Consider the following 22691-nt stretch of genomic DNA (forward strand, 5'->3'; position numbering starts at 1 on the left):
GACGTGGGGTAGGGACCGGCCAAGTAGGTGTTTGCCCTACTTATATCAACCTGAGTGTAAAAGAAGCGTGACCTCTGTCCCTGTGAACTCACGATCAGCTCTTGGCAGCGTAGTGGAAAAGTTGCTCTGGTCACAAGAGTCGGAGCTACTTGGAGTGAGTGAGCGTGTAGTGGCACGAGTGATGTAGTTCAAAATAGATTAAGTGACTCACTAGGTATCTGGATTAGTATTAACGAGAATAGTTAGTATTAACGGGACACCCTAGATAACTAGCCAAGATAGGGAATTAGTTCATTTGCATGTTATTTTTATTCTTCCATTGTTTTGTAAGCTCCTGGCATTTTGTTTCTTGTGACATAATAAGTTTTTTTTTCACTTAAATTGCATTGTGTTGTTTAAAGGGTTTGCGCTGGGAGCTCGAGTCAGAAATTAATTAAAGTTAATTAGAGAATTTATTGATGTGCATTGCGCACATGATTATGTCGGAGTGAATGGCGGAGAACTCAAGAGTGTAGTAAAGCCTTTACTACGAGACTGCCCATCACACGTGCCTAGACCCCATAGGGTAGATAACAAATACACCTACACACACATATATACATACACACATACTAAAACACACAGATATACACACCTAGTTACACATACACAAAGATACACACCACACACAGATACAAACACATACACAAAGATTCATATACACACATACAATCACATTGTCACACACACACAGATACACATATAAAGGCATACACATAATTACAGTCAAATATTCACACATACACAGAAACAGATACATTTACACATAAACACACATAAAAACACAGACACACAGATGCACCTATATGCACGTACTATACATACACATATTTACAGTCACATAGTCATAGTTCTGTCAGCTGTTCCAAATTGACATTTATTTTATTTTCTTGCAGTAATTTTTAGTAAAGGGGTGATATCTGACTAGAGTTAATGTTTCAATGAAATATACCTAAAATTTAAAAATAAACTTTATTTCTCTTGTCAATATCAACTTGTGTACTTGTATGTCAAACTGACATAAACCCTAAAATGAACACGGTCATTTCCTCACCTGACAAGACATATTATGGCCATAGCTATGAAATATTGGCAGCAAGAACTTCAGCCATGCAATGTCAATAATGCTGTTTTTCTGCATAACAATAAAGACAAGGTGATGAAGAGCCCACTATATCCAATAAAAATCATGAAATGTATTCCCTATTTAATATACTACACAGCAGGTAACAAATGCAGATAAAATCTTGATACACAGAAAATGAACAAACTTTAAAAGTGCTTTAAGCACCCAGGCAATGTCATACATCACTGTCAACTGCTCATTATTTCCCTCCATGAGTTTTTTTTAATAAGAAGACAGCATACCCAAGCCTGTGTACAAACAAAAGATAAGCTGATAAACGGGCTAACAGCAAGCACTCTTGGAACCTCTTGACTGTTTAAAAATATACCAAAACACTTAAATTATTAGGTTCTTTTAAAGCCAAACAACTAAATACTTTTCTCCATGGTTCAGTTTGAAAGAAAAGGCGAGGAAACTCATGGCAGCATGGACAGACAAAAACTGCTGTTTGATGGTCAGTGATTTCGATCTTATATTATTTCCACCTTGGAAATTCCTGTATTCGTGCAAAGAAACCACACACACACACAAAGTTAAAACAATCTATCTGAATATAATCAGGATACAAGTGTTCACTTTGCTCGTACAATCGACTTGATAGTAACGTGCCTGTATCATATACTACACACTCCTTACAATTTTGATTGATCTTACATCTTTTCCTTTCTTTGTGCAGCAACTCTCTGTGGCAAGGAAATCATCCACTTCAGTCTTGTCCACGAAGAAGTGGCCCTTATAAATGGTTCTCCTAAACCTTTTTTTGAAGACTTGTTTCTCACCAAGACAAAGTTTGCATCAAAGGAAAGAATCTGATGAGTCGACTGCAAATAAAAATGTTTCAATGAAAATACATTTTCCACTGAAAAGGATGTTCACATCATGTACAGATTTCACATATAATTACTGACAAATGTTGCACATTTCGTAATTGAAGACGTCGAAAAATTTTCTGCTACTAAGCAGGTGACTCGAAGTGTTTCGTGTTTTATCTTTAATCAGATGTGATCGAGAGAGAAAAAGAGTGAAATTAGTCCCCCCAAAAAAAACCTAGAAAAAGGCGGCCGTCATTCCACAATGTTAGATCAATTGCACATTATAAAAACAATATGAAAAATACAGACCTTCAAGTTTTCATGTTTATGTTACATGGAAAGAAAGTCTTGCAAACCAAGTGACTGATATAAAGCAAATTTATTTACTTACCTTTGTATCGACGAGATAAAAGTCTGTGTACACAAAAGTCACCAGAATGTTCTCGTTCTTTACTTTTTCAAAAAAGAGTTGTCACTGTGCTACAACAAATAATCAGCATATTTTCTTCATTTTCCTCGAGCGTTGCTATAGCGACAGTGAGACTTTGTGTGACGGTGTGTAACCTTTGCCCTGTGGCCGCAAAAACTGACCGACGATGTCCGAGTGATTTTCTTCTCACAGAAAACTGTAAACTTGGAGATTATTTATGACATGAGTCGTGTTTGTGCTGTTGTAACTGTTATGTTTGTCATGTTTAAAGTGTATTCAAAGTAATGAATGTTGTAATCTATTTGTTATTTTGGTGCATTTTTGTCATGTTCATATTAGTAATATTTGCTGATGTTTACTTACATTTCCTTTTTTTGATGAAAACGATGAGAATGGTGATGCCAGCAGTTACTACCAAGGGAACGATGACGCCGACCAAAATGATTGAAGTCTTAGAGCCGTCAGAGTCTGTTTCCACCAAAATGTAATAAAAGTAATAACAACAATTGCAACCTGGTTTATGATATATTTCCTCTTCCGTTATAAAAAAAAACCACACACAGCGTTAATTTCGGTCTATTGACTCCACCTGTATATAAGCCCAACCCACTACAATTTGTTTTTAATTCTCTTATTCATTTTGTTTTTGTTACTTCAACATGTAACTTAGGTTTCATAATGTTTGCTTGATGAACATGTTTCTCACATCTGTCGTTCTGGATACTATGAGCTCAAGAAGATCAGCTCCATTCGCCATACTCTGTCCATCTCACCACCAAAATTCTCATCTACACATTTGCTCTGTCTAAACAAGACTACTGCAACTCTCTTCTTGCTGGAGGTCCACAGGACCTCATTGATAAACTTCACAAAGTCCAGAACTCAACTCTTCATCTCGTTCTCCGGACTCGCAAATGTGAACATGTCACAATACTTCTTTATTCTCTTCACTGTCTAGCAGTTTAGATACAATACACTACAAGCTCTTCACTCTATGCTATGGATTCTTTGAAGCTCCTCCCTCCTCACCCCAGACTACTTTACCGAAATCTTGTTTGTCCTTACTTCTGCAACAAACCTTGGCTCATCATCAGACTCCTCATTCTACCCTCCCTCCTACAGAGACTGGCTTGTAAACCGCAAATTTCTACAACTTGAAAGCTGCATGGAAATCATTTTGTCTCGCTTGTGGCATGAACAGGGTGTGTGCTTGAGACACTAATCTTAATGATTCAATTATGTGTGGCTTTGATTATAATATGTGAGCAGTGAAAATTGTAACTATGCGAAGTGTCTCACAAGGAGCTCATTGAAAACAACCATCGGAATCTGAAAAATAATAAAAATCCGCAAACACATGGTTGTTTATGCAAATGGGTTTAAAGCCGGGAACAAAAGTTGTGGCATGTAGTATATAGTCCACTTTTGGTGTACATACATTTTTAAAACAATCTTTTTGATAAAGCACTATGTGGGTATAGAAGTTGATATTAAAGAATGAGTGAAATTATAATATCAAAGAGTATTGAGTGTCAGTAAAAAAGTGAAAAAAAACGCCTTTGACATGCTTTTTCTTTTATTTGAAATGTTGGACCTAAACACCAGTAAATGGGACAAAAGTGAATATTTAACACTACCTGTACTTTCATTTCTTATTTTGTGATCGCTTGTCGGTGCTGGTGGGGTAGATGCTGAAAATAGAAATAAAGGTTGTAGGTTGTTGTAGCTTACGAAATAAGATTTTCACATCAGTCGGTTATGAGATAGAAACATCAAATAGCCAAGTACACAGAAGGATCTGACTCTCCTGATGATATACTAGTACAACACCTGTACTTGCCACAGAAAGTAGGCTTTACTCTGTTTCCTGTGCAATTTGATTCTTTTCCTCTTTTATCGACAGTATCATCACTGTCCTTGCAACGTCTAACACTAAAGCACACAGAGAGAAGTCTGATGTTATGGGAACATATATCTTCATTACTACATCCACAAGGACATTTTGAGTCAGGCAAATCAGTACATGTGACCTAATTACAAATGACTGAGATTTAACAAAGCTGAAACTTTCATTACTACCTGTACTTTCACTTTTTGTTGTTTCTTCGATTGTTAGTGTTGGTAAAGTAGACGCTGAAAATATAAATATTTTGTTGACAGTTTCAAATACAAATAGAACTGAAAGTTGGCAACATAAAGGATATTAGTTGTTTACAGATGGAGTTAGTTTGACCGATTTCTAGATTAGAGACAAAAAAATTTTGTTTGTTATGATATACAAACCTCAAAGATCCACATTCACAGACGGATCTGACAATTCTGATTGTATAACATACACTTTCGACATAGATGTTGACATAGATGTTGAAGCTTTAAATCTTCGTACTTTGATATCATAGTTTCCAATAATTTATTGTGTGTAAAGTGCAAGTATGCTTGTGAGTGTGCATCGGAGAGAGTCCAAAGTATGAACAGGTGACTACAGGCCTTTGAAGTTCAAGTGCCTAAGACGGAGGATATGAATCTGCTACAAGGAATACAAAAACCAACCACTTAGTACAGAAAACGGTTGACACCCTGGGACATTGGGAACCGCTTCTGGCTACAGTAAAGATAGTAGACGGTCTGGTGTTGTCATGTGTTGTCTAGCCAACACTCTAAGACCTTTAGGAGAGGAAGGGAGGCTGTAGTGGACAATAAAACAATGAATGGCGAATGTGAAGCAGACCCACTCATCACCGCTTAAGACATGCGCAAGTGGTGTGTCTAAAAAAAAAAACAGATAACCATAGAAAAATGAAGGAAACATTAAAGAAAAATATAATCTCCTCTGCGTTTCTATATTAGACTCACCTTCTTGCTTTAAATTTCCGGCTAGTAAAAATGTTTACTGACCTTTATGTATACTCTCCTCGGCATAGACACGAACATCGTTTACTCTGCCATTAACTTGTACAGCGGCCCTCATTGTTCCGTTCTTGCCAATGCGATAGATGTGTGTTGTTTGTGACAGATGCCTGGTAGTAGTTCACCGAAACACAAACAGAAATACAAAATATAACATAAAGTATCGTAGTCACAGAACTACAAAAGTAGCAGGCATTTGGCTACCACTCAACAAAAGGCGAAGTACAAGTATTAGTGAACCGTCTGTAGGTAGGTAAAGCGAAATGTATAATCTACTTACTAATCCACATCTGTAGTCCAGCTGCTCAACCTCAGATGAATTATTAGTGGTGTATGTGTGTCTGTGTGTCCGTGTGTGTGATGTAGGTGTGCACATACAGTTCTTGAATAGTCTTGATGTAAGTTTGTTAATATATAGTTGTCACTTGCTCATACCGTTTTCTTTTTCATTTGCTCATATATTTCGCTGTTGACATCTTTTCAACTCTGAACCTTGCAATGAACTTTTAATCTTTTATTTCTAATTGACGTTTTTATGACAAGAGCAGCTTTCCACGTTCAAAGTTCCCAATGGGGCAAATAAAGTTGGTCATTGTAAAAATAAATGTGTTGCTGTAAGGTAAAGAAAAGTGATAACAAATTACTTTTCAGGTCCCCAGTCCGTGACAAACAACTCATTGTGGTAGATATCCAGGCCCATAAAATATGAGCCCTCCAGTTTAAAATAAACTTCAGAACGTTTGCCGCCCAAATCCGTCCATCCTATCAGGTGTGTGTCTGTATCTGCCCAGTAAAGTCTCCTCCCTTCACGTGTGCACCCATTGACCCAGCCGTTCACACATTCATAAATGCATTCGTTCATCACAGACATACGTATAAACACAAACACATGTATCAAAGATATCAGGAACGGAAAGATTTGAATATGTACACTTATGGGGACGGGCTAGGCTACAGGCTGTTCGACCCACCGGTACACAGAATTTTACCGATTTTCAGAAAATTATAAAAAAATAACTAAAAGAGCTAGAAGAATAATTCAAATTGATAATGATAGATCAAAATGTGTACAATTTGAACAATCCTACCTGGAACTTGCTTTTATTATTGTAATCCATACAGAATCGGGTAGATGAAATAGAAATTTTTCTACACGTGGTTACACAAGTTGTCACCGTACACGTAGTCTAACACAAAGATGACTTATAGGAACAAATTTTGATCTTTGAAAAGCAAAAAGAAATGCACACACATTGTTCTTGTCCATAGAAATTCACAAATGATGCCAGAATTCTGAAAATCCGAGGAACTCGTCCTAATTTCTCATATATCGTCTCGCCATTTTTTTTTTTTTTTTTCTAGAAAAAAGAAAGGTTACTCTGGAAAATTGACGATAGTTCAGTCAAGACAGAGTACCCTCCCTTTACAAGGGAAGTAACTGTGTTCAGAAATGCCCAAACTATTGTAACTAAGCGATTTCTTTACTAAAAAATGTACTGTAAACGCCAAAACAAATTTAAAAACACGACGGTCCTGTACGCCCGCAGCGTGGAAGTGGACTGTCGCTGTAGGTAAGCAAAACCAAAAAAAATTATGATTATAAAAGTAACAACAAATCTTAGTAAGTTCACATAAATATAAGCGATAAGTTCAAGAAAAATCTAACATCTTACCTTCTGTGTCCAAAGCAAGACCATTTGGACGTTTAAGACGTGAAGATGCGAAAATGAGTGTCTGACGGTGCGAGCCGTCATAGTTACACCTCTCTATTTTACTCCTGCTGTAGTCACTCCAGTACATCACACTGTGGTTTGTGTAAAAAATTGAAGAGCGATTCAAAATAATTTATATCTCGCCTGTTTGAATGTCTTTGAGTTGAGTTGTCATCTTGCGACAAAAAGATTTGTATATTTCTTTCTAATTTTCATTTACTTTTGTTTATTTTTATTTTTACACTAAAACCTCTTTTAGTAGCTCCTTCCAACTCTTTTCTAAGGTCCTGAGTGTATAAGGATTTCAACATGTTTATTATTATTTACAAATCTAATTATAATCACCCATTGTGTTTGTCGAGTTCGATGTCTATAGGCTGACCAATGTCTGAATCGACGACAATATGATGACTGTTGGTGTCCAGTGATATCATTCCAATGACATCGTTGCCATCGTCGGCGTAGAATAGTAGCCTCGACACAGAGTCCACAGAAAGGCCCCATAGAGCACCTCCTTAAAGATAGTCAATAAATGAATATTTATGATAATATCCCACTAACTACCTTAGAGACGCTTTGTAACTTAAACCAACAACACAAATTTCTAGAACAGAATATAAATTAACATATATAAGAGCACAGTGTGTGTAAATTACTTGACCTTGACCAACACTGCGATAATGTTGAGAGTCACTTATGACAATTGTATGCTAGTTATGGTTTGTAGTCATTTACATATATTGATTTGAGTAAGGTGTAATTTTGTTCAGTTTTTATTGCATTTTTAACAGTGCCTTTGATTATAGAATGCATAAAAAAAACATGAAATACTACCACATCAAAATACATAGACACAGAAAGAACACGTACTTTTACATGTACATGTACACAAAATCTTTCATCAGCCTTTCAAGATACTCTACCATATGCAGAAAGAGACTGTAAAGTGTAAAGAGAGATCACCATCGACACATTCCCAATTTCCCTTCTTTAAAAATATTTTCTTAATATTATAAATCTAGATACAAAGGTTTTATTTTGTATATATGCGAATTAGTGTGTAAATATATTGTTTTAGATATAATCAATGGCATGGAACAGAGATAGGCCTAATGAGACACGTCTTCCTGAGAGAAAAGTTGAAAGTGAACTACACTGCGCTCCTCTAGAATCAACACAAGCTCCCAATTAATGTAGAATTGTAAGCCCACGTACAGGTCTTTGTAATCTGTTGTAAGAAAGAACACGTGTGGGACGCAGTGTGTTGTTTGTGACGTGTGTCGTCTCTGACAAAGGGTTATCATTAGTAGAAAAATAAGTGATATAAAATCTCTTTAAAATTATTCAAATGGTTTTAACAATTTTGGAACAATTCTAAAACATATAACCTGGTAGCATGAAAGCTACTTTACCTTGACTAATGCTGCGAACCAGCCGAGCATCGCTGCCATCAAGGTTAGCTGATCGAATGGTCTTCTCCTCTGCATTTGACCAATAAACACGACCGTCTACTGGATCGTAGTCAATACCATATGGGTTCCGTAGACCACTAGGACGGATTGTAACATTACTTCCCGTGTCGATGTCTATGCGACGGATGCTATTATTAGTGTCAGTGACAAGGAGAAACTTCTGTGGAATGATTGCTGTGGACAAGATAAAGCTTCTGACATTATTCTGACTATAACAAGACTAAGGTTTGATATTAGTGTAACGAGCACGTGTTAAACGTTTTACCGACGATTTTGCTTCTTCTATTAAACGAAAAGAGTATAAGAAAAAAAACATAAATACAAGGAAGCATAAATAAAAATAAAGGCAGCTGAAAAAAAGAGATCAGAGAAGGAAGAAGAGGTGAAAAAGGAGAAAGTAGCAGAAGAAAGGACAAGGAAGACGAATTATCTTTTGGATTGTTTCGCCTGTCAATATTTCTTGTTGTGTTCAATGACATAGGGTCTATGGACCGTAGAAGAAAGAAGTACAATATTTACAAACCAGTCAGTTTTGATCAGCTTCACAAGTTAAAAAACCTCGCGTTATTTTAGCGTTAACTGAGGGTTTTGAACAGATTAAGCTTGCATTTCAGAAGTTAACATTTCGGAGACAGACAGAGAATAGGACAGAAAGACTTAGAGGATGAGATTATTTAGTAAGTACGGGGAATGACAAGGTTTCATTTTAACGACTGCCCCCTGAATGTACCCACGTTGTGATCTTGTAGACAGCCTTCACTTCCCGTGATGTGAACTTTGTGTTCTGTGAGATTTTGATAAGTTCAGTGCTTTACCACCTCACACGACATCTGCCTTGCATTTTCATGTTTATCTCATGGTTTCTGCCAGGGTTTTAATGAGATGCCTGTATAGAGCCCGTAAACAGTCAGAGAGGCTGATCTCCTTGCAGACTTTAATATAATACAGTGGTACCTCGACATACGAGTGTTTTGAGATACGAGTCGCCGAGCGAGCGATATTTTGCTTCGAGATGAGAGCAAGATTTGAGATACGAGGAATCGCACACTACACCGCTGCACTCGACCCCAACATGTTGGGGGGGGGGGGAGGGGCGGATGTTGGGGTCGTGTGCGGCGTCTAGCAGTTTCTCACACCTGAGACTAGACCTCAGTCTGTGTGCTTGTTTCCCTCGTGTTCGAAGCATTTTTGACAAGTTGGGTTCGCGTTTTTTTGCTTTTTGTACATTTACAAAACATTATCACATTTATTTTTATAACAATGGGTCCGGAGAAGAAGATGATGTCTATTGAATTAAAGCGTGAAGTCATAGAAAAACACGAGCAAGGTGTGCGAGTAATTGATTTGGCGAGGATGTACGGGCGTAGCACATCAATGATATGTACTGTGCTTAAACAGAAGGAGTTGATAAAAGCTATAACGCCAGCTAAGGGCGTTACAATAATTTCTAAGCTTAGGACCTCTCTCCATGAAAAGATGGAGAAACTAGTGACGAAAATTAAGCGCTTCCGTCAGCACTTCACTTTTTCTTTCATTATGTTTTGATAGAATATGTATTTGTTATTTATAAATAAATGACTCTTCTTGTAAATACATTTTTCTTATTCAAAAACACTTAACCAAAACAAATGAGGTGGTGTTTTGGGAGCTGGAACTGATTAATGGCATTTCGATTAATTTCAATGGGGCACATTGCTTTGAGATACTAGCAATTTGACATACGAGCAAGGTTACGGAACGAATTAAACTCGTATGTCGAGGTACCACTGTATATAATATTATTCTGTATTCCTGATCATGATGCTTTTTTCTGAGTATAATTCTTCAGTTATGAGATATTTTAGATAAAATTACTATTGTCGTTTCTTCTCGTTTAAAAGTAGTTGTTTTTATTTCTGCCTTTTTATTGGAAAGGCAGACATGTTGTCATGAATGCCTGGCGTTGTCGGTGGTGGTGATGTGTTGTATACACTAGTGGACACGACTGAGAGAGCGTGAAGGTCGTGTGGACGAATGAGAGCCTACCTCCCAGGTTTGAAGTAGTGAGTGAAATAATCGCATTCATTGCGAGAGTTCGAGTGTAGTGGATAGCACATAATATCATTTGATTAATTAGTATGTCAGTAGAGTTTGGCATATTATCAAAAGTATATCGCCGTGCGATTGTTGTCATATCTTGAATACGGTCTCACTAGTTCATCGGGATTTTTTTTATCAAAACAAATTAGAAAGAAAGTAAAAGGGCAAAAGTACTTTACATTTGGGCCACAAAAGGGAACAATTTATGAACATGTGTTTTGTTGGGGTTTTGTTGCTGTTGTTTTTTTGTTAAGTGGCAAAGCTCATTAGGACGACTAATTATTACGGTGCGTTCTACATGTCCTTCACCTATACAGGTCAAGTATACGCATTGCTGTTTACCTGATGAGTAAGTTGCATTGAAGCCAGTGCCTGACTGTGAGCCAGACCGGGATCTGATCCACATGGTGTTAGACGTGGACCTCACTCTGTCCGGAACACTCGTGTTACAGAAGATACCCATAGACGGGGACAGCTCGGAGCTTCCATCCCGGATCTTAAGATAAGATAAGATAAGATAAGACTTTATTTGTCCCAAAGGGCAATTCTGGTGCAGCTCGATTAAAATGAACATTCATACACAATTGCATGCACAAAACTATTCATGTCTCATTCATAACTCATTGAAAAGTCGCACGGCTGAAACAAAAGACAGCCGCAGTCTGTTTGTCCTGCATGCAGGTACACAACATCGGCGGCCAGACGGGAGTCGGACAAGTTCTGTCGACAGAGCATGCCTGTCATCACGAAGGATGGCAGACACCAGAAGAGTCCGCCTATTATACAGAGTCTGAAGAGAACTCTGAGTTGACCCAATGACTTTGGAGCAGGTGGATACCACACGATGTAGGCTGATCTTGTCCTTCACCGAAAAACTGTTGTAGAAACAAATAAACGAGAAGGACAGTACGCTCTCTATGTGCGATCTGTAAAAAAGCCGAAGAAATTGGTGGGAGACAGAGAAAGATTTCAGCATCCGGAGAAGGAAGAGGCGTTGTTGAGCCTTCTTCACGACATGTTGAGTGTTGACATCCCACTGATCCCAGCAAAGTCGCCTATCGAAGATGGTGCCCAGGTATTTAAAAGCAGAAACAATATCCACCTCCTTGTCATGGATGACACACACAGAACATGGTGAAGAATTCCGACGGAAATCAAAGACAATCTCTTTGGTGTTACTTACATTATGTTCTAGAAAGCTGTCATCGCACCAGACAAAGAATTCCTCCAAAGCTACACCGTGGGTATGCACTGGCCCGCTAAGGAGAGACAGCAGTGCAGTGTCATCAGAGAATTTGACAAGATGTTGACCCTCATGGCGACTGCGACAACTGTTGGTGTACAGAATAAACAGAAGCGGGGATAGAACACATCCCTGAGGTGAGCCGGTGCACGTGGTGATTAAGTCGGAAAAAGTGCCATTACAAGAACTCGTTGCTGCCTGTCAACCAAAAAGTGAATGATCCATGACACTAGCTGATGATCAATGGAAAACTCGTCAAGGAGTCTTTTAGCTAGGATATATGGCAAATAATATATAATAATAATATATAATAGCAAACAACAATCGAGCATGGGCTTGATGATTCTCCAGGTGTTTGAGTAAAGTGTGGAGGAGGAACAGTTTAGCATCATCAATACTTCGTTTGGACTGGTATGCATATTGCAAAGGATCAAGACAATTGTTAGTGACTTTAAGAATCAATGCCTTGATGATTGTCTCAAATACTTTCATGACCAACGATGTTAAGGCCACTGGTCTAAAGTCATTGAGATGCCGAGCTGAAACTTTCTTCGGAACTGGGACAATGGTAGACAATTTCCAAGCGGCTGGGAAGGAGAGTGAATCTATAGAGCACTGAAAAAGATGTTGAAAAATGCCTCCAAGTTGAAACAGAAACGTAATGTCCTGCCAATTATACCATCCGAACCGGAGACCTTGCGAATATTTACTCGCTGAAACAGCTCCACAACGTTCATGACAAATCTCAACCTTCTGTACAGGGTGAAGAGAGCTACGCACATCTTTAGTTTGCACTGAGAAGTCATGAGACGAGAAACGAGCAAAGAAACCATTAAGAGCATTAGGCAGGGTCGTACTGTCAACGCCTGAGATCGAGATTTTGGCTTTCGACCCCTTACTGCGATCGTCACTATTGGCCATGTTGTTGAGTCCCTGCCAAGCTACTCGGATGTTACCTGTAGCAAACTGAGACTCGATTTTGGACTTGTGCTTCACCTTGACCCAACGGATAGCATCACGGACCTCTCTATGGACCAATTTTCTGTCGTGGGCAGAACCCGTGAAGAACACATGTTTCTTTTTGTTAAGCACTGCTTTTAGGCCCTTGGTCACCCAAGGTTTGTTGTTAGGATAAAACATAAACTGCTTTGATGGAATGGTGAAATCTACACAGAAGGAGATATATGAAGGGATGGCTCTCCTTCAAGAATATCGTTGTAAAAGACATACGATTTACTATATACTTCAAAAGAAGTTATATTAAAGTTATATTTATACTGCAGTTTCCCATAAATTCTTTTTTTTTTTTTTGAACATAATGTATGTAAAACTGAAAGACTCTTAAAAATCCTTAATATAAAGTAACAAACTAACCACAAACCTGCAGAAAATCGAACCTGCAGTCTTCAGTTTCAAGTGTCAGGAATGTTAAGGTGATGCGATAGCCTGGTGTTGTCTTTATTATGTAAATGCAATCCGCAATTTCCAGGTCCTGTCTAGTATATGATGGAGACGAAATAAAGCCACTAGGGGAAATATATTCACCACATCCTGGAAATAGAGAAAAGTAACAGTACTCGACATGAACAAAGCAAGGCTATTTAAGTAAAGTTCTTAGTCTGTCTTGGAAGCGTACGTGCCTGCGTTTCTCTAAATTAAATCCAATTTGTTACTAACGGTGATTTAGGTATTTTAAGATGCACGTCACAAACCGAGAAAGAAGGAACAGAAGGAAAATAATTAAATTAAAATTATACTTAATGTAATATTTTCATTCATTTCTATTTCGGATTTCTTTATCTGTAAGAAAAAGTATATCCTACTTTTGACCAAAACTAATTAATTCTATTATGTATTTCATTTGCTCAAAATTTTTGTCATAATTATTATGAACTAAATCAGACAATATTTTACCCGTATGGCGTAATGTAGCTCGAATGCCTGGGGAAGTTTAACAGGTCTTAGCAATATTCATCCCATCAGTTGCTTTCTGTGAGATGGAGGCCTCTGTGAGATTCCTTAGAAGTTGGTATGTTTTTGTGTTGTTATTTTGTATCCTTCTCTTCTCGATCATCCCTTTCTTAATGGAATAGTTTGCCTATTTGTGTTTGAAAGGTGATTTCGGATCTTTTTTCCTTTCAAGGCTGTCTTGCTCACAGAGAACTAGGATATCGTCCGTGACCCAGGGTAGTCTCTCTTTTTTTTGGCTCCTTAGAAGTTCTTGGGATGTTGACAGTAGCACATCTTTTGTGTTTACAGCTATTATGTCTACATTATAGTCCACAAGCTCAGTCTGGCTGCTTGGATTTTGGGGGAGTGTTTAAGAGATGTTCATGGATGGCTAACACGATGTTATTATCACTCTCTATGTCATCACCTGGATACTGTTTCGTCGTCTCGTGCCTCACCTTACAGCCCTGCGGATAGTTGATGGCTGTCGGGCCTTAGCCACGCCGATCTGTTGTTTGATGAGAAGGTGGTATACGGGTCTTAATTGCCGGCCATGCCCAATGGCGAACGTCAAAGGGCGGACAATGCGAACTTCTTTGCCCTCCAGACTGTTTGGCAACAAAGTGAGGATAGTACCCTGGAGACCGTTACCTTCATCCTGAGCCGTATTAGACATCAGTAGACACAGGCCTGTTGTAAGGTTAGGTGTAGCGCGGTGAAAACATTTGATGTGTATAGAGCCGCTCAGTGGCTGTAAATGTGATTTGCCGGACATTTTGCTGCTTAGCGACTGCTGGTGGACATCTGAGTGCTTAAGTAATAACGCGCTGGCTAAAGCAGGGAAGACTGGTGTCGTTGGGGTCAACGGTCTGTATAAACGGTGGGTTGAAGACAAATATTTACGCCCAACTATGACAGAAAGTTTATGGTGAACCTGGTTCAGCAGTAGGTTGTGGCGGGAACAAAGGACGAAATTTACTCAGGCCCGGAATACCGAGACAGGAAGACGTGCCTGAGTGACGAGTGTACATCTACCGACTGCGAATTTGTGTGTGTGTGTGTAGTAGAGGTTAGTGTCCATAGACGTTGGACGGAGCGGTACTCACCAATTTATGAAGTAACCTCGCCTAGACGAAGTATGACATCTTTCTATGTATTACTTATGGAATTGTATTAGAACTTGCGTAGTTTGGAAGTTGTAAACATAAGAGAGAAAGATGTGTGAATAGAAGAATGTAGTTTAGACACTGTAGTATAGTGTAACCTCGAGTTACAGGTTTTATGTGTATGGACTGAAGATCTAGAGCTCTATTGGAAAGAAGGATCGTCTCCCAGAAACATACTGGGACCAACGGTTTTGGTTCAGCACCCAACAGCACGTGGGCTAGGAGCTCGCGACATCACCACGGATTACCTCCCCTGTGACCCCGGGAACCGTCTGACCCACACGCCAGTGTGTACGGCCAGTGTGTGTGTGTTCGTGTTCTTGGGTTGTAGTCGTGGGACATGTGAAGAGATTGCGAGCTACCCTACGAGGGACGATAAACAGTGAGTGTATTTGTGTATTTGTGTATTTGTGTACTGGATTCTTGTTGACGAGACATGTGGAGTGCGAAGGAACCTTGGAGGGACCAAAAACTGTAAGTAAAGTACTCAACGATCGCTGGTGCGATTATAAACTAGATAATAGAATTGGAACTTTTTGTTGACAAACAGAGCTGTGTGAGAAGTGTGATTTACATACATCGATTGTACGATTGCATTATGTCGAGATTGATAGGGGAAGGCCCCGGATTGTAAACATTGTCTGTATCATTAGCTGTGTGTCGCCGATAAAGTATTGTGTTAAGGCGAGTTATTATTTATTAGTATGTTTCTTGTAGTTTGTAAAGTCCTGATCCATTCGACAACTTAATAACATGGTTTGGGCAGCCTCTCGCAATCGTTTTGTGTGTGTGTGTGTGTGTGTGTGTTTGGAAAGAACGCGTATTTGTCTGGTGCCAGTGTGTTGTAGTGCCACCCTAGCCGTGACTAACTCACTTCACTCGTACTTTACATCCTATTCTCCTTCGTCACCTTTCTAGTAGGTCCGCCAACCGCATTATAGTGTGACAACTGTTTCTCTAGAGACTCGGATACCCAGTATTTTTTGAGTCTTATGATGATGTCTGCTTCATTATTAGACGACTTCCTGTTTACCTGTCTTCACTGTTGTACACATCACAATGTCACGTGTCCGTTGTGTCCAGGTTATCTAACAAAGGTGTTGTGGTTTCTCGTGAGTCTTTGCCCTCCTGGCAGTGCTCTCAGTGTTAATGACTAAGTGACAGGTGAGACTATTGAAGTAATGTTTTACAAGACAATCACAAGATGACTGGACTGTGAATGTTTTATCCAACATGTTTTATGTAATACTATAAACGTGTTATTTATTTACCATCACGAAGAAACATGCTATCAAAACTTTAAAAGTAATTATGAAAAGATTCACGGGATGATAACAGAATTATGCAAATAAAAACATAAAAGATAAAAAGAGGAATCATCAGAGGAATTTGAGAGGAATCATCAAGCAAACAATAAGGATGGAGATGGTCACAAAACTCCAGATTAAGAAAAGTGAATTAGTCACCTGACGATAATAAGCACTATTGACAAATAGCTAAAGCAAGAAGAAACGTGACAGACAATAGTTAATTGTCGTTTCTTGTTGCTTGAAGAAACGTGACAGACAATAGTTAATTGTCGTTTCTTGTTGCTTGATTCCTTACATTAGTATTCTAATCGTTTGTTGTACTAAGGTCATACTTGCCGTGAGCGCCAAGCCATGGTTATTTAATGTACGAAAAGAATTAGGTCTTTATCTTTTATTCGTTTACCTTTATGGCGCTACGTTGATAAAACCAATGAAATGTCCCTTAATTTATTTTAAATAAATAAATCTTTTTGCCAATGAAATTAAAGACACTTACCTTCTTTAATTTTCAACTGACCTATTGTATTTCTTGATAAAGGTTTGATGTTTGTTTAGAGCAAAGAAATAATATGTCATCAACAATTTTAAAGCATCTGAAAGTTTCTTTACCGTTACATTTGTAATCAAAGAGATCTGATACATACCATGTGACTTGTCTAACGGAGCAAAACACTTGCTTCTGTTCCCAGGAGTTGGTAGACAGATGTATCTACAGCCTCCATTATTGTTGCCGCATCCGTTTGGTCCTGTGATTCGAGAAATTAGAATCTTGTTCAAAGGAGAGGAAATATGCAATACCTTTAAAGTTTAGGTAGTTGTATGAATTGAAAGTCTAGATAATTGCATCACATGAAAGTTTAGGTAATTGTATCACATGCTACATAAGCAGTACGAAGCGGCACTGTTTTATCTGACCACAAAAAACAGACTCGGCAAACCTAGTCACTAACAGAAAAGAGAGCACAAACAAAATAGACAATACCTGCTGCGCCACAAGAGAGCGACCTCCTCACCTTACACTCACATCCACAATACCCTTATCCCCAGTGACCCCCACTCCTCCCCCCCAACGTGAAATGGAAACACTTTCCCTCAAAACCAGCAGCAGCAGCAGCAGCAGCAGCAGCAGCAGCAGCAGCAGCACAACAACAACAACACAACAACAATATAATAATAATAATAATAATAATAATAATAATAAATAATAATAAATAATAATAATAACCCGTTTTATCTTAGCTTTAGTTCGACACGTTGTGGACCGATATTGCCAATAATCCAGAGAATGGTTCGGTGAAACAACCCAATCAGTTAGTGTTATTCCATCGTGTGTGCAAAAATCGAAATTTTTCAGACTATTCACAAGTTAAATTCATCAGTTAGTAGCTTCACCTCATGCTGCACTCACGATACCTGCCAATGTACACCTGTGAATACAGGCCTTTGAAGCCAGGTGCCTGAGCAGGATGTAAAGAATCTGTTACAGGGAACACAAAACCAGTTACTTAGTACAGAACACGGCTGCCACCCTGGGACATCGGTAAACCTTTCTCCTTACAGTGGAGAAGTGTAAATTGTTCTGTTGTTGCCATGTGTTTGGCCAGCGCCCTCAGACCGCACTTGGGAGATAAAGCGACGGATGTAGTGGAGCAATAAAGGAACTGACTGAAGAATGTAAAGGAATTGATCAGCTCACCACCGCTTATAGCAAACCCACGTGGAGTGACCGAAAGATTACGGAATGTACGAGTGAAGAAAATGTACATGAGTACAGAAGTCTTTATTCAATTTTAAGGTGCGAATCAGTAAAAGACAGACAAATGAAAGGAGACATGAAAGAAAATATTATCTCCTTTGCATTTCTACACTAGACTCACCTTTTTGCTTTTAAGTTCCGGTAGTACAGATTGTTTACTGACCTTTACGTGTTGTTTCCTCGGCATAGACACGAACATCGTTTACTCTCCCTTTAACCTGTAAACTCGCCATCATTGTTTTATTCTCGCCAATGCGATAGATGTGTGTTGCGTTTGCCAGATTTCTGTATAAAAATAATAACAAGAAGACTAAAACTGTCTTTCTAGTTGTGTCGTGTCCATTTTCTTTCCTTGTATTTATTGCTTTAAAGGAAGATCCTATGGTGAAAGCTGCTAGTAGTTCGTCAAAACATAAACAGAAATTTAAAATATAACTCAAAGTATCGCAGGCACAGTACTTGAAAATGTATTTGTTCCCTACACTTGATAATAATACAGGAATGACACAAAATGTGTAGCAATCAAAACGATTTTTGTTAGTATGAACACACAATTATTAGTTTTAAATTGTTCTTTTTGAAATGGACCGTTTACTAGTAACAAAATTATTTTGATCTCATTACGAGTCCTATTAGTTTAGAAGTTGTTGCTGATAATATTCATAACAGTTTGGAAATATAGAAAATATTTTGTAAGAGTCGTTTGGCTGTATATTAATATAACAACCTGTAACAAAAAATCGCAGTGAATCCTAAACCTTCCCTAATTACATAAATCACTGGACCTACTCTCTATAAACCAAAATAGGTTAAAATGTTTTCTCGTGTCCCCCTTTTCAGTTCCCAAAGACAGGTACCTGTCAAAGGATCAATGACTAGTGGTAAAAAAAAAGACCCATTCATTGTAAGTTATGTGATTTACATACAACATTTCCATTTTTCAGCTGTTTTACCTCTCCACAGGTCTAAACAGTTGAATTTCTTTACCAAGCAACACAGAGGGAAAGTATGAGTAATATAAACCATATTTAAGTATCTATAGTGTGTATTATTCGATACATGAAATGTTTGTGTTCCTAAGAAATGATAATAGAAAATTTCAAAAGCTTCACAAATAGAAAGGAAACATGAAACTTCGTTCACTCTGGCTACATGAACATGTAGCTTTCGGGCTTTTTTCTCTTTCCTCCACGTTTTATTCCTATGTTAAAAACAACTTCGTTTATTTCTCCGAGAGAACAATTGCAAAAGAACTCACTGTTTAGTTCCCCAGTCCGTGACAAACAACTCATTGTGGTAGATATCCAGGCCCACAAAATCTGAGCCCTCAAGTTTAAAATAAACTTTAGAATGTTTGCTGTCCACATCCGTCCATCCTATCAGCTGTGTGCCTGCAGCTGCCCAGTACAGTCTCCTCCCTTCGCGTGTGCACCCATTGATCCACCCGTTCACACATTCATAAATGCATTCGTTCATCACAGACATAAGTACAAACACAAACACAAGTAAGTATGAAGGAAATCAGGAATGGAAAGACACGAATATGTACACTTACAGTTCAATTTATGCAAAGTAAGGAAAGGTGAGACACAAGCAGACAGCAACAAATCATCGAGACTGGGGGGTCACCATTGTCTGTTGGTAGGCAGGGATTATCACCCTTACCCGTGTACTAGATGGAAAGCTTGGAAGTGAAGACATTTTAAGAAAAAGCGTGTATGGTGAAAAGACTGAGTTAGATTATTCCAACGCCAGTCTTCGAAGGAGAGAGACTGTAGCGAATTTTGAGTAGAGAAGATTTGGGAATTGGATTAATGAGTCAAAAAATTACCCAGGAGAGGAAGTAGCTGGAAGAAGGAATTCTCTAGGAGTAGAAATGGCCTGGAATAGGAATTACCTGGGAGGAATTACCCAGAGGAATGAACTAGAATGAAGGAAGTAGCGAAGAGGTAAAACGTAGGATCATCAGCAGCTTGGTGCCTATGTCTAGTCAACACCAGCTGTGCCTAGTTATTGTGGTTATTGTGGTTATTGTGGTTATTGAAGTTGTATCGTCACCAGCCGGGTGTGTCTGCCTAGTCAGCACCTACTGTTAAGAAGTCGGAAAGTGTGGAAGGATGTTCAAGGACGATTATTCGAGAAAGTGTAGTTGTGTGTTTAAGCGTGAACGTCTGTGGGACATCATCCAAACAGTCAGTTGAACTATGTTGTTGAACTATTGGAGAAACATTTGTTTTATTAGAAGTTCCTTCAGAGAGGTTGAAAGTCATTCATGACATTAATGTGATGTTTATGGTTTATAGTCACGTTTTTGTATTGCTGTCGAGTTGTGTAAACTTAGTTGTCCCCATACAATAAATACACTCCCCCCACCCCCCAACCCCATAATAGAGGGGAAAGCCCACGTACAGATCTTTGTACTTTGTTGTTAGAAAGAACACGTGTTGGACGGAGTGTGTTGACAGTGACCTGTGTGTGTACCCTTCTCCAACAGAGACACAGGTTAAAAGAGAAAAGCCTACTTTCTACCTGTAAATAAGTTTTTGAAGCGGGTAAGCAAAATCAAATAAATTATGATTGGAAAAAAAAGTAAGAACAAATCTTAGTAAGTTCACATAAAAATAAGCAGCAAGTTCATGAAAAAAACCAAACATCTTACCTTCTGTGTCCAAAGCAAGACCTTGAGGACGTTTAAGATGCCTGGATGCAAAAATTAGTGTCTGACGGTCCGAGCCGTCATAGTTACACCTCTCTATTTTACTCCTGGTGTAGTCACTCCAATAGATGACACTGTGGTTTGTGAGAATAATTGGAGAGCGAAACTAAGTCACGTTTATATTTGGTCTCAGTGTCTTTGATTGCAGCTCTCACATTTGAACACAAGGATTTCTAAGTTTTCATATATTGTTATTCTCTCCCTTTACACCTTGGATTTTTTTTACTTTTTCCTTCTTTATTTCAGAAATCCCAAGTGTATCATTATTATTAGCATCTAAATCGCTCTTCATTATACATTTGATAAATAAATTATGTAACATTTAATTTATTTTTAAGCATTGTAAACGAATTAAAATTAATTAGCTTAATTTGTTCACCATCATCTACAAGTCTTACTATATTTACCCATTGTGTTTGTCGAGTTCGATGTCCACAGGCTGACCAATGTCTGAATCGACGACAATATGATGACTGTTGATGTCCAGTGATATCATTCCTATGATCTTGTTGCCCTCGTCGGCGTAGAATAGTAGCCTCGACATAGAGTCCAAAGTAAGGCCCCATAGGTCACCTCCTTACAGACAGTTAACAAATGAGTATTTATGATATAGATTTGTGTCACACGTGTGTGTTCTGTTGTTTAGAGCGTTTGCTATGACACTTGCTCTCTTCTATATTGTTTATTATCGCCATGCCATGCGGTACATTGTGGACAACTTTGCTGATCACCTGACTACTACCACAGTTTCGCCATCTTGTATTTGTTCTTTTTTCATCTGTATATCAGCAGCAAAGATGTAAAGCTCTTTTAGGAAACTGCTTCATAAACTTTCTCGATCTGTAATGCAACTTCTGTGCCATTCATCGTTGAAGAGCTGAAGTATGAGCATATCATCGGCAGTCTCGTCTGTTGTCCCTTTAGAACATTCATAATCACTTAGTTTCGAAATTGTGCACACGATAATTTCTCTGTAGTTTTGTTATCCCATGGTTTACATCAAACTCATTTTTTCCACATTGTTATGACTGTTAAACGATTTGTTTAATACCTAGCTCTCTTAGTGCACTTTGTTTTTAGGATTTTTGTCTTTTTGTTTGCAGCTGTTGAATGTTTCTGTCAGTCTGGCTGCTGACATGGGCCTCTGTGTGTATTAGGCATGCTGTGTCTTTTTTTTGTGTATTTACCTTTCTGTAAAGCACTTTGAGTCGTATCTTTAGTAGAAAAATAAGCTATATAAAATATATTTATTATTATAAAATGGTCTTAGATATATTTTATAATAAATAGAGACCAAATGACGACGGTGATTGTAAGTCACTTCACCTTGACTAATCCTGCGAAAAACCCGAGCATCGCTGCCATCAAGGTTAGCGGATCGAATGGTCTTCTCATCTGACCAATAGACACGACCGTCTACTGTATCGTAGTCAATACCAAATGGGTTGTCCAGACCACTGGGACGGATTGTAACATTACTTCCCGTGTCGATGTCTATGCGACGGATTCCGTGATAAGAGTCAGTGACAAGGAGAAACTTCTGTGGAATGATCGCTGTGGACAAGATAAGTTTTCTGACATTATTCTGACTATAACAAGAGTAAGGTTTAACATTTAACATGTAGAGCTTCAGTTAAAAGTCTGTTATCTCAGATACTGTCTCAGCTACAATTTTTCTTGTTTACGCTAAAATAGAATATAGGACAAAATATAAACAGAAGAGAGAATTAAAAAAATACAAATAATTGAAGAAAGAGATCAGACGAAAGAAGAAGAGGTAAAAAGAGGTAAAAAGAAAGAGGAAGGAGGACAAGAAAAGAAAAGGAAAATATATATATATAATGTGGATTGTTCCGACTGCTGCAATTTTGTGTTGTGTTCACTGGCAGTATTTAGTATATACACCCTATGGTATTTACAACTACAGGTAGTCCTCGGGTTACGACGGTCTCGAGTTACGTCGTTTCGTGGTT

The 22691-nt window shown here is 38.4% G+C and overlaps 1 protein-coding gene across 1 annotated transcript in view; it reads right to left on the reverse strand.

Annotated features, from left to right (window-relative positions):
• Positions 1-898: 898 nt before the first annotated feature.
• LOC112556882 (low-density lipoprotein receptor-related protein 4-like) overlaps positions 899-22691 on the reverse strand; it is a 454098-nt gene continuing 432305 nt past the window's right edge. The window contains exons 41-47 of the mRNA XM_025226300.1: positions 6988-7118; positions 5959-6118; positions 5303-5424; positions 4487-4540; positions 4045-4098; positions 2771-2875; positions 899-1986 (exon numbers count right to left, since the gene is read on the reverse strand). Coding sequence (XP_025082085.1) covers positions 1961-1986; positions 2771-2875; positions 4045-4098; positions 4487-4540; positions 5303-5424; positions 5959-6118; positions 6988-7118 — 652 coding nt within the window. The 3' untranslated portion in view covers positions 899-1960. The remainder of the gene's footprint in view (positions 1987-2770; positions 2876-4044; positions 4099-4486; positions 4541-5302; positions 5425-5958; positions 6119-6987; positions 7119-22691) is intronic.

This window comes from Pomacea canaliculata, linkage group LG2 (genome assembly GCF_003073045.1).
Source record: "Pomacea canaliculata isolate SZHN2017 linkage group LG2, ASM307304v1, whole genome shotgun sequence".
NCBI lineage: Eukaryota > Metazoa > Mollusca > Gastropoda > Architaenioglossa > Ampullariidae > Pomacea > Pomacea canaliculata.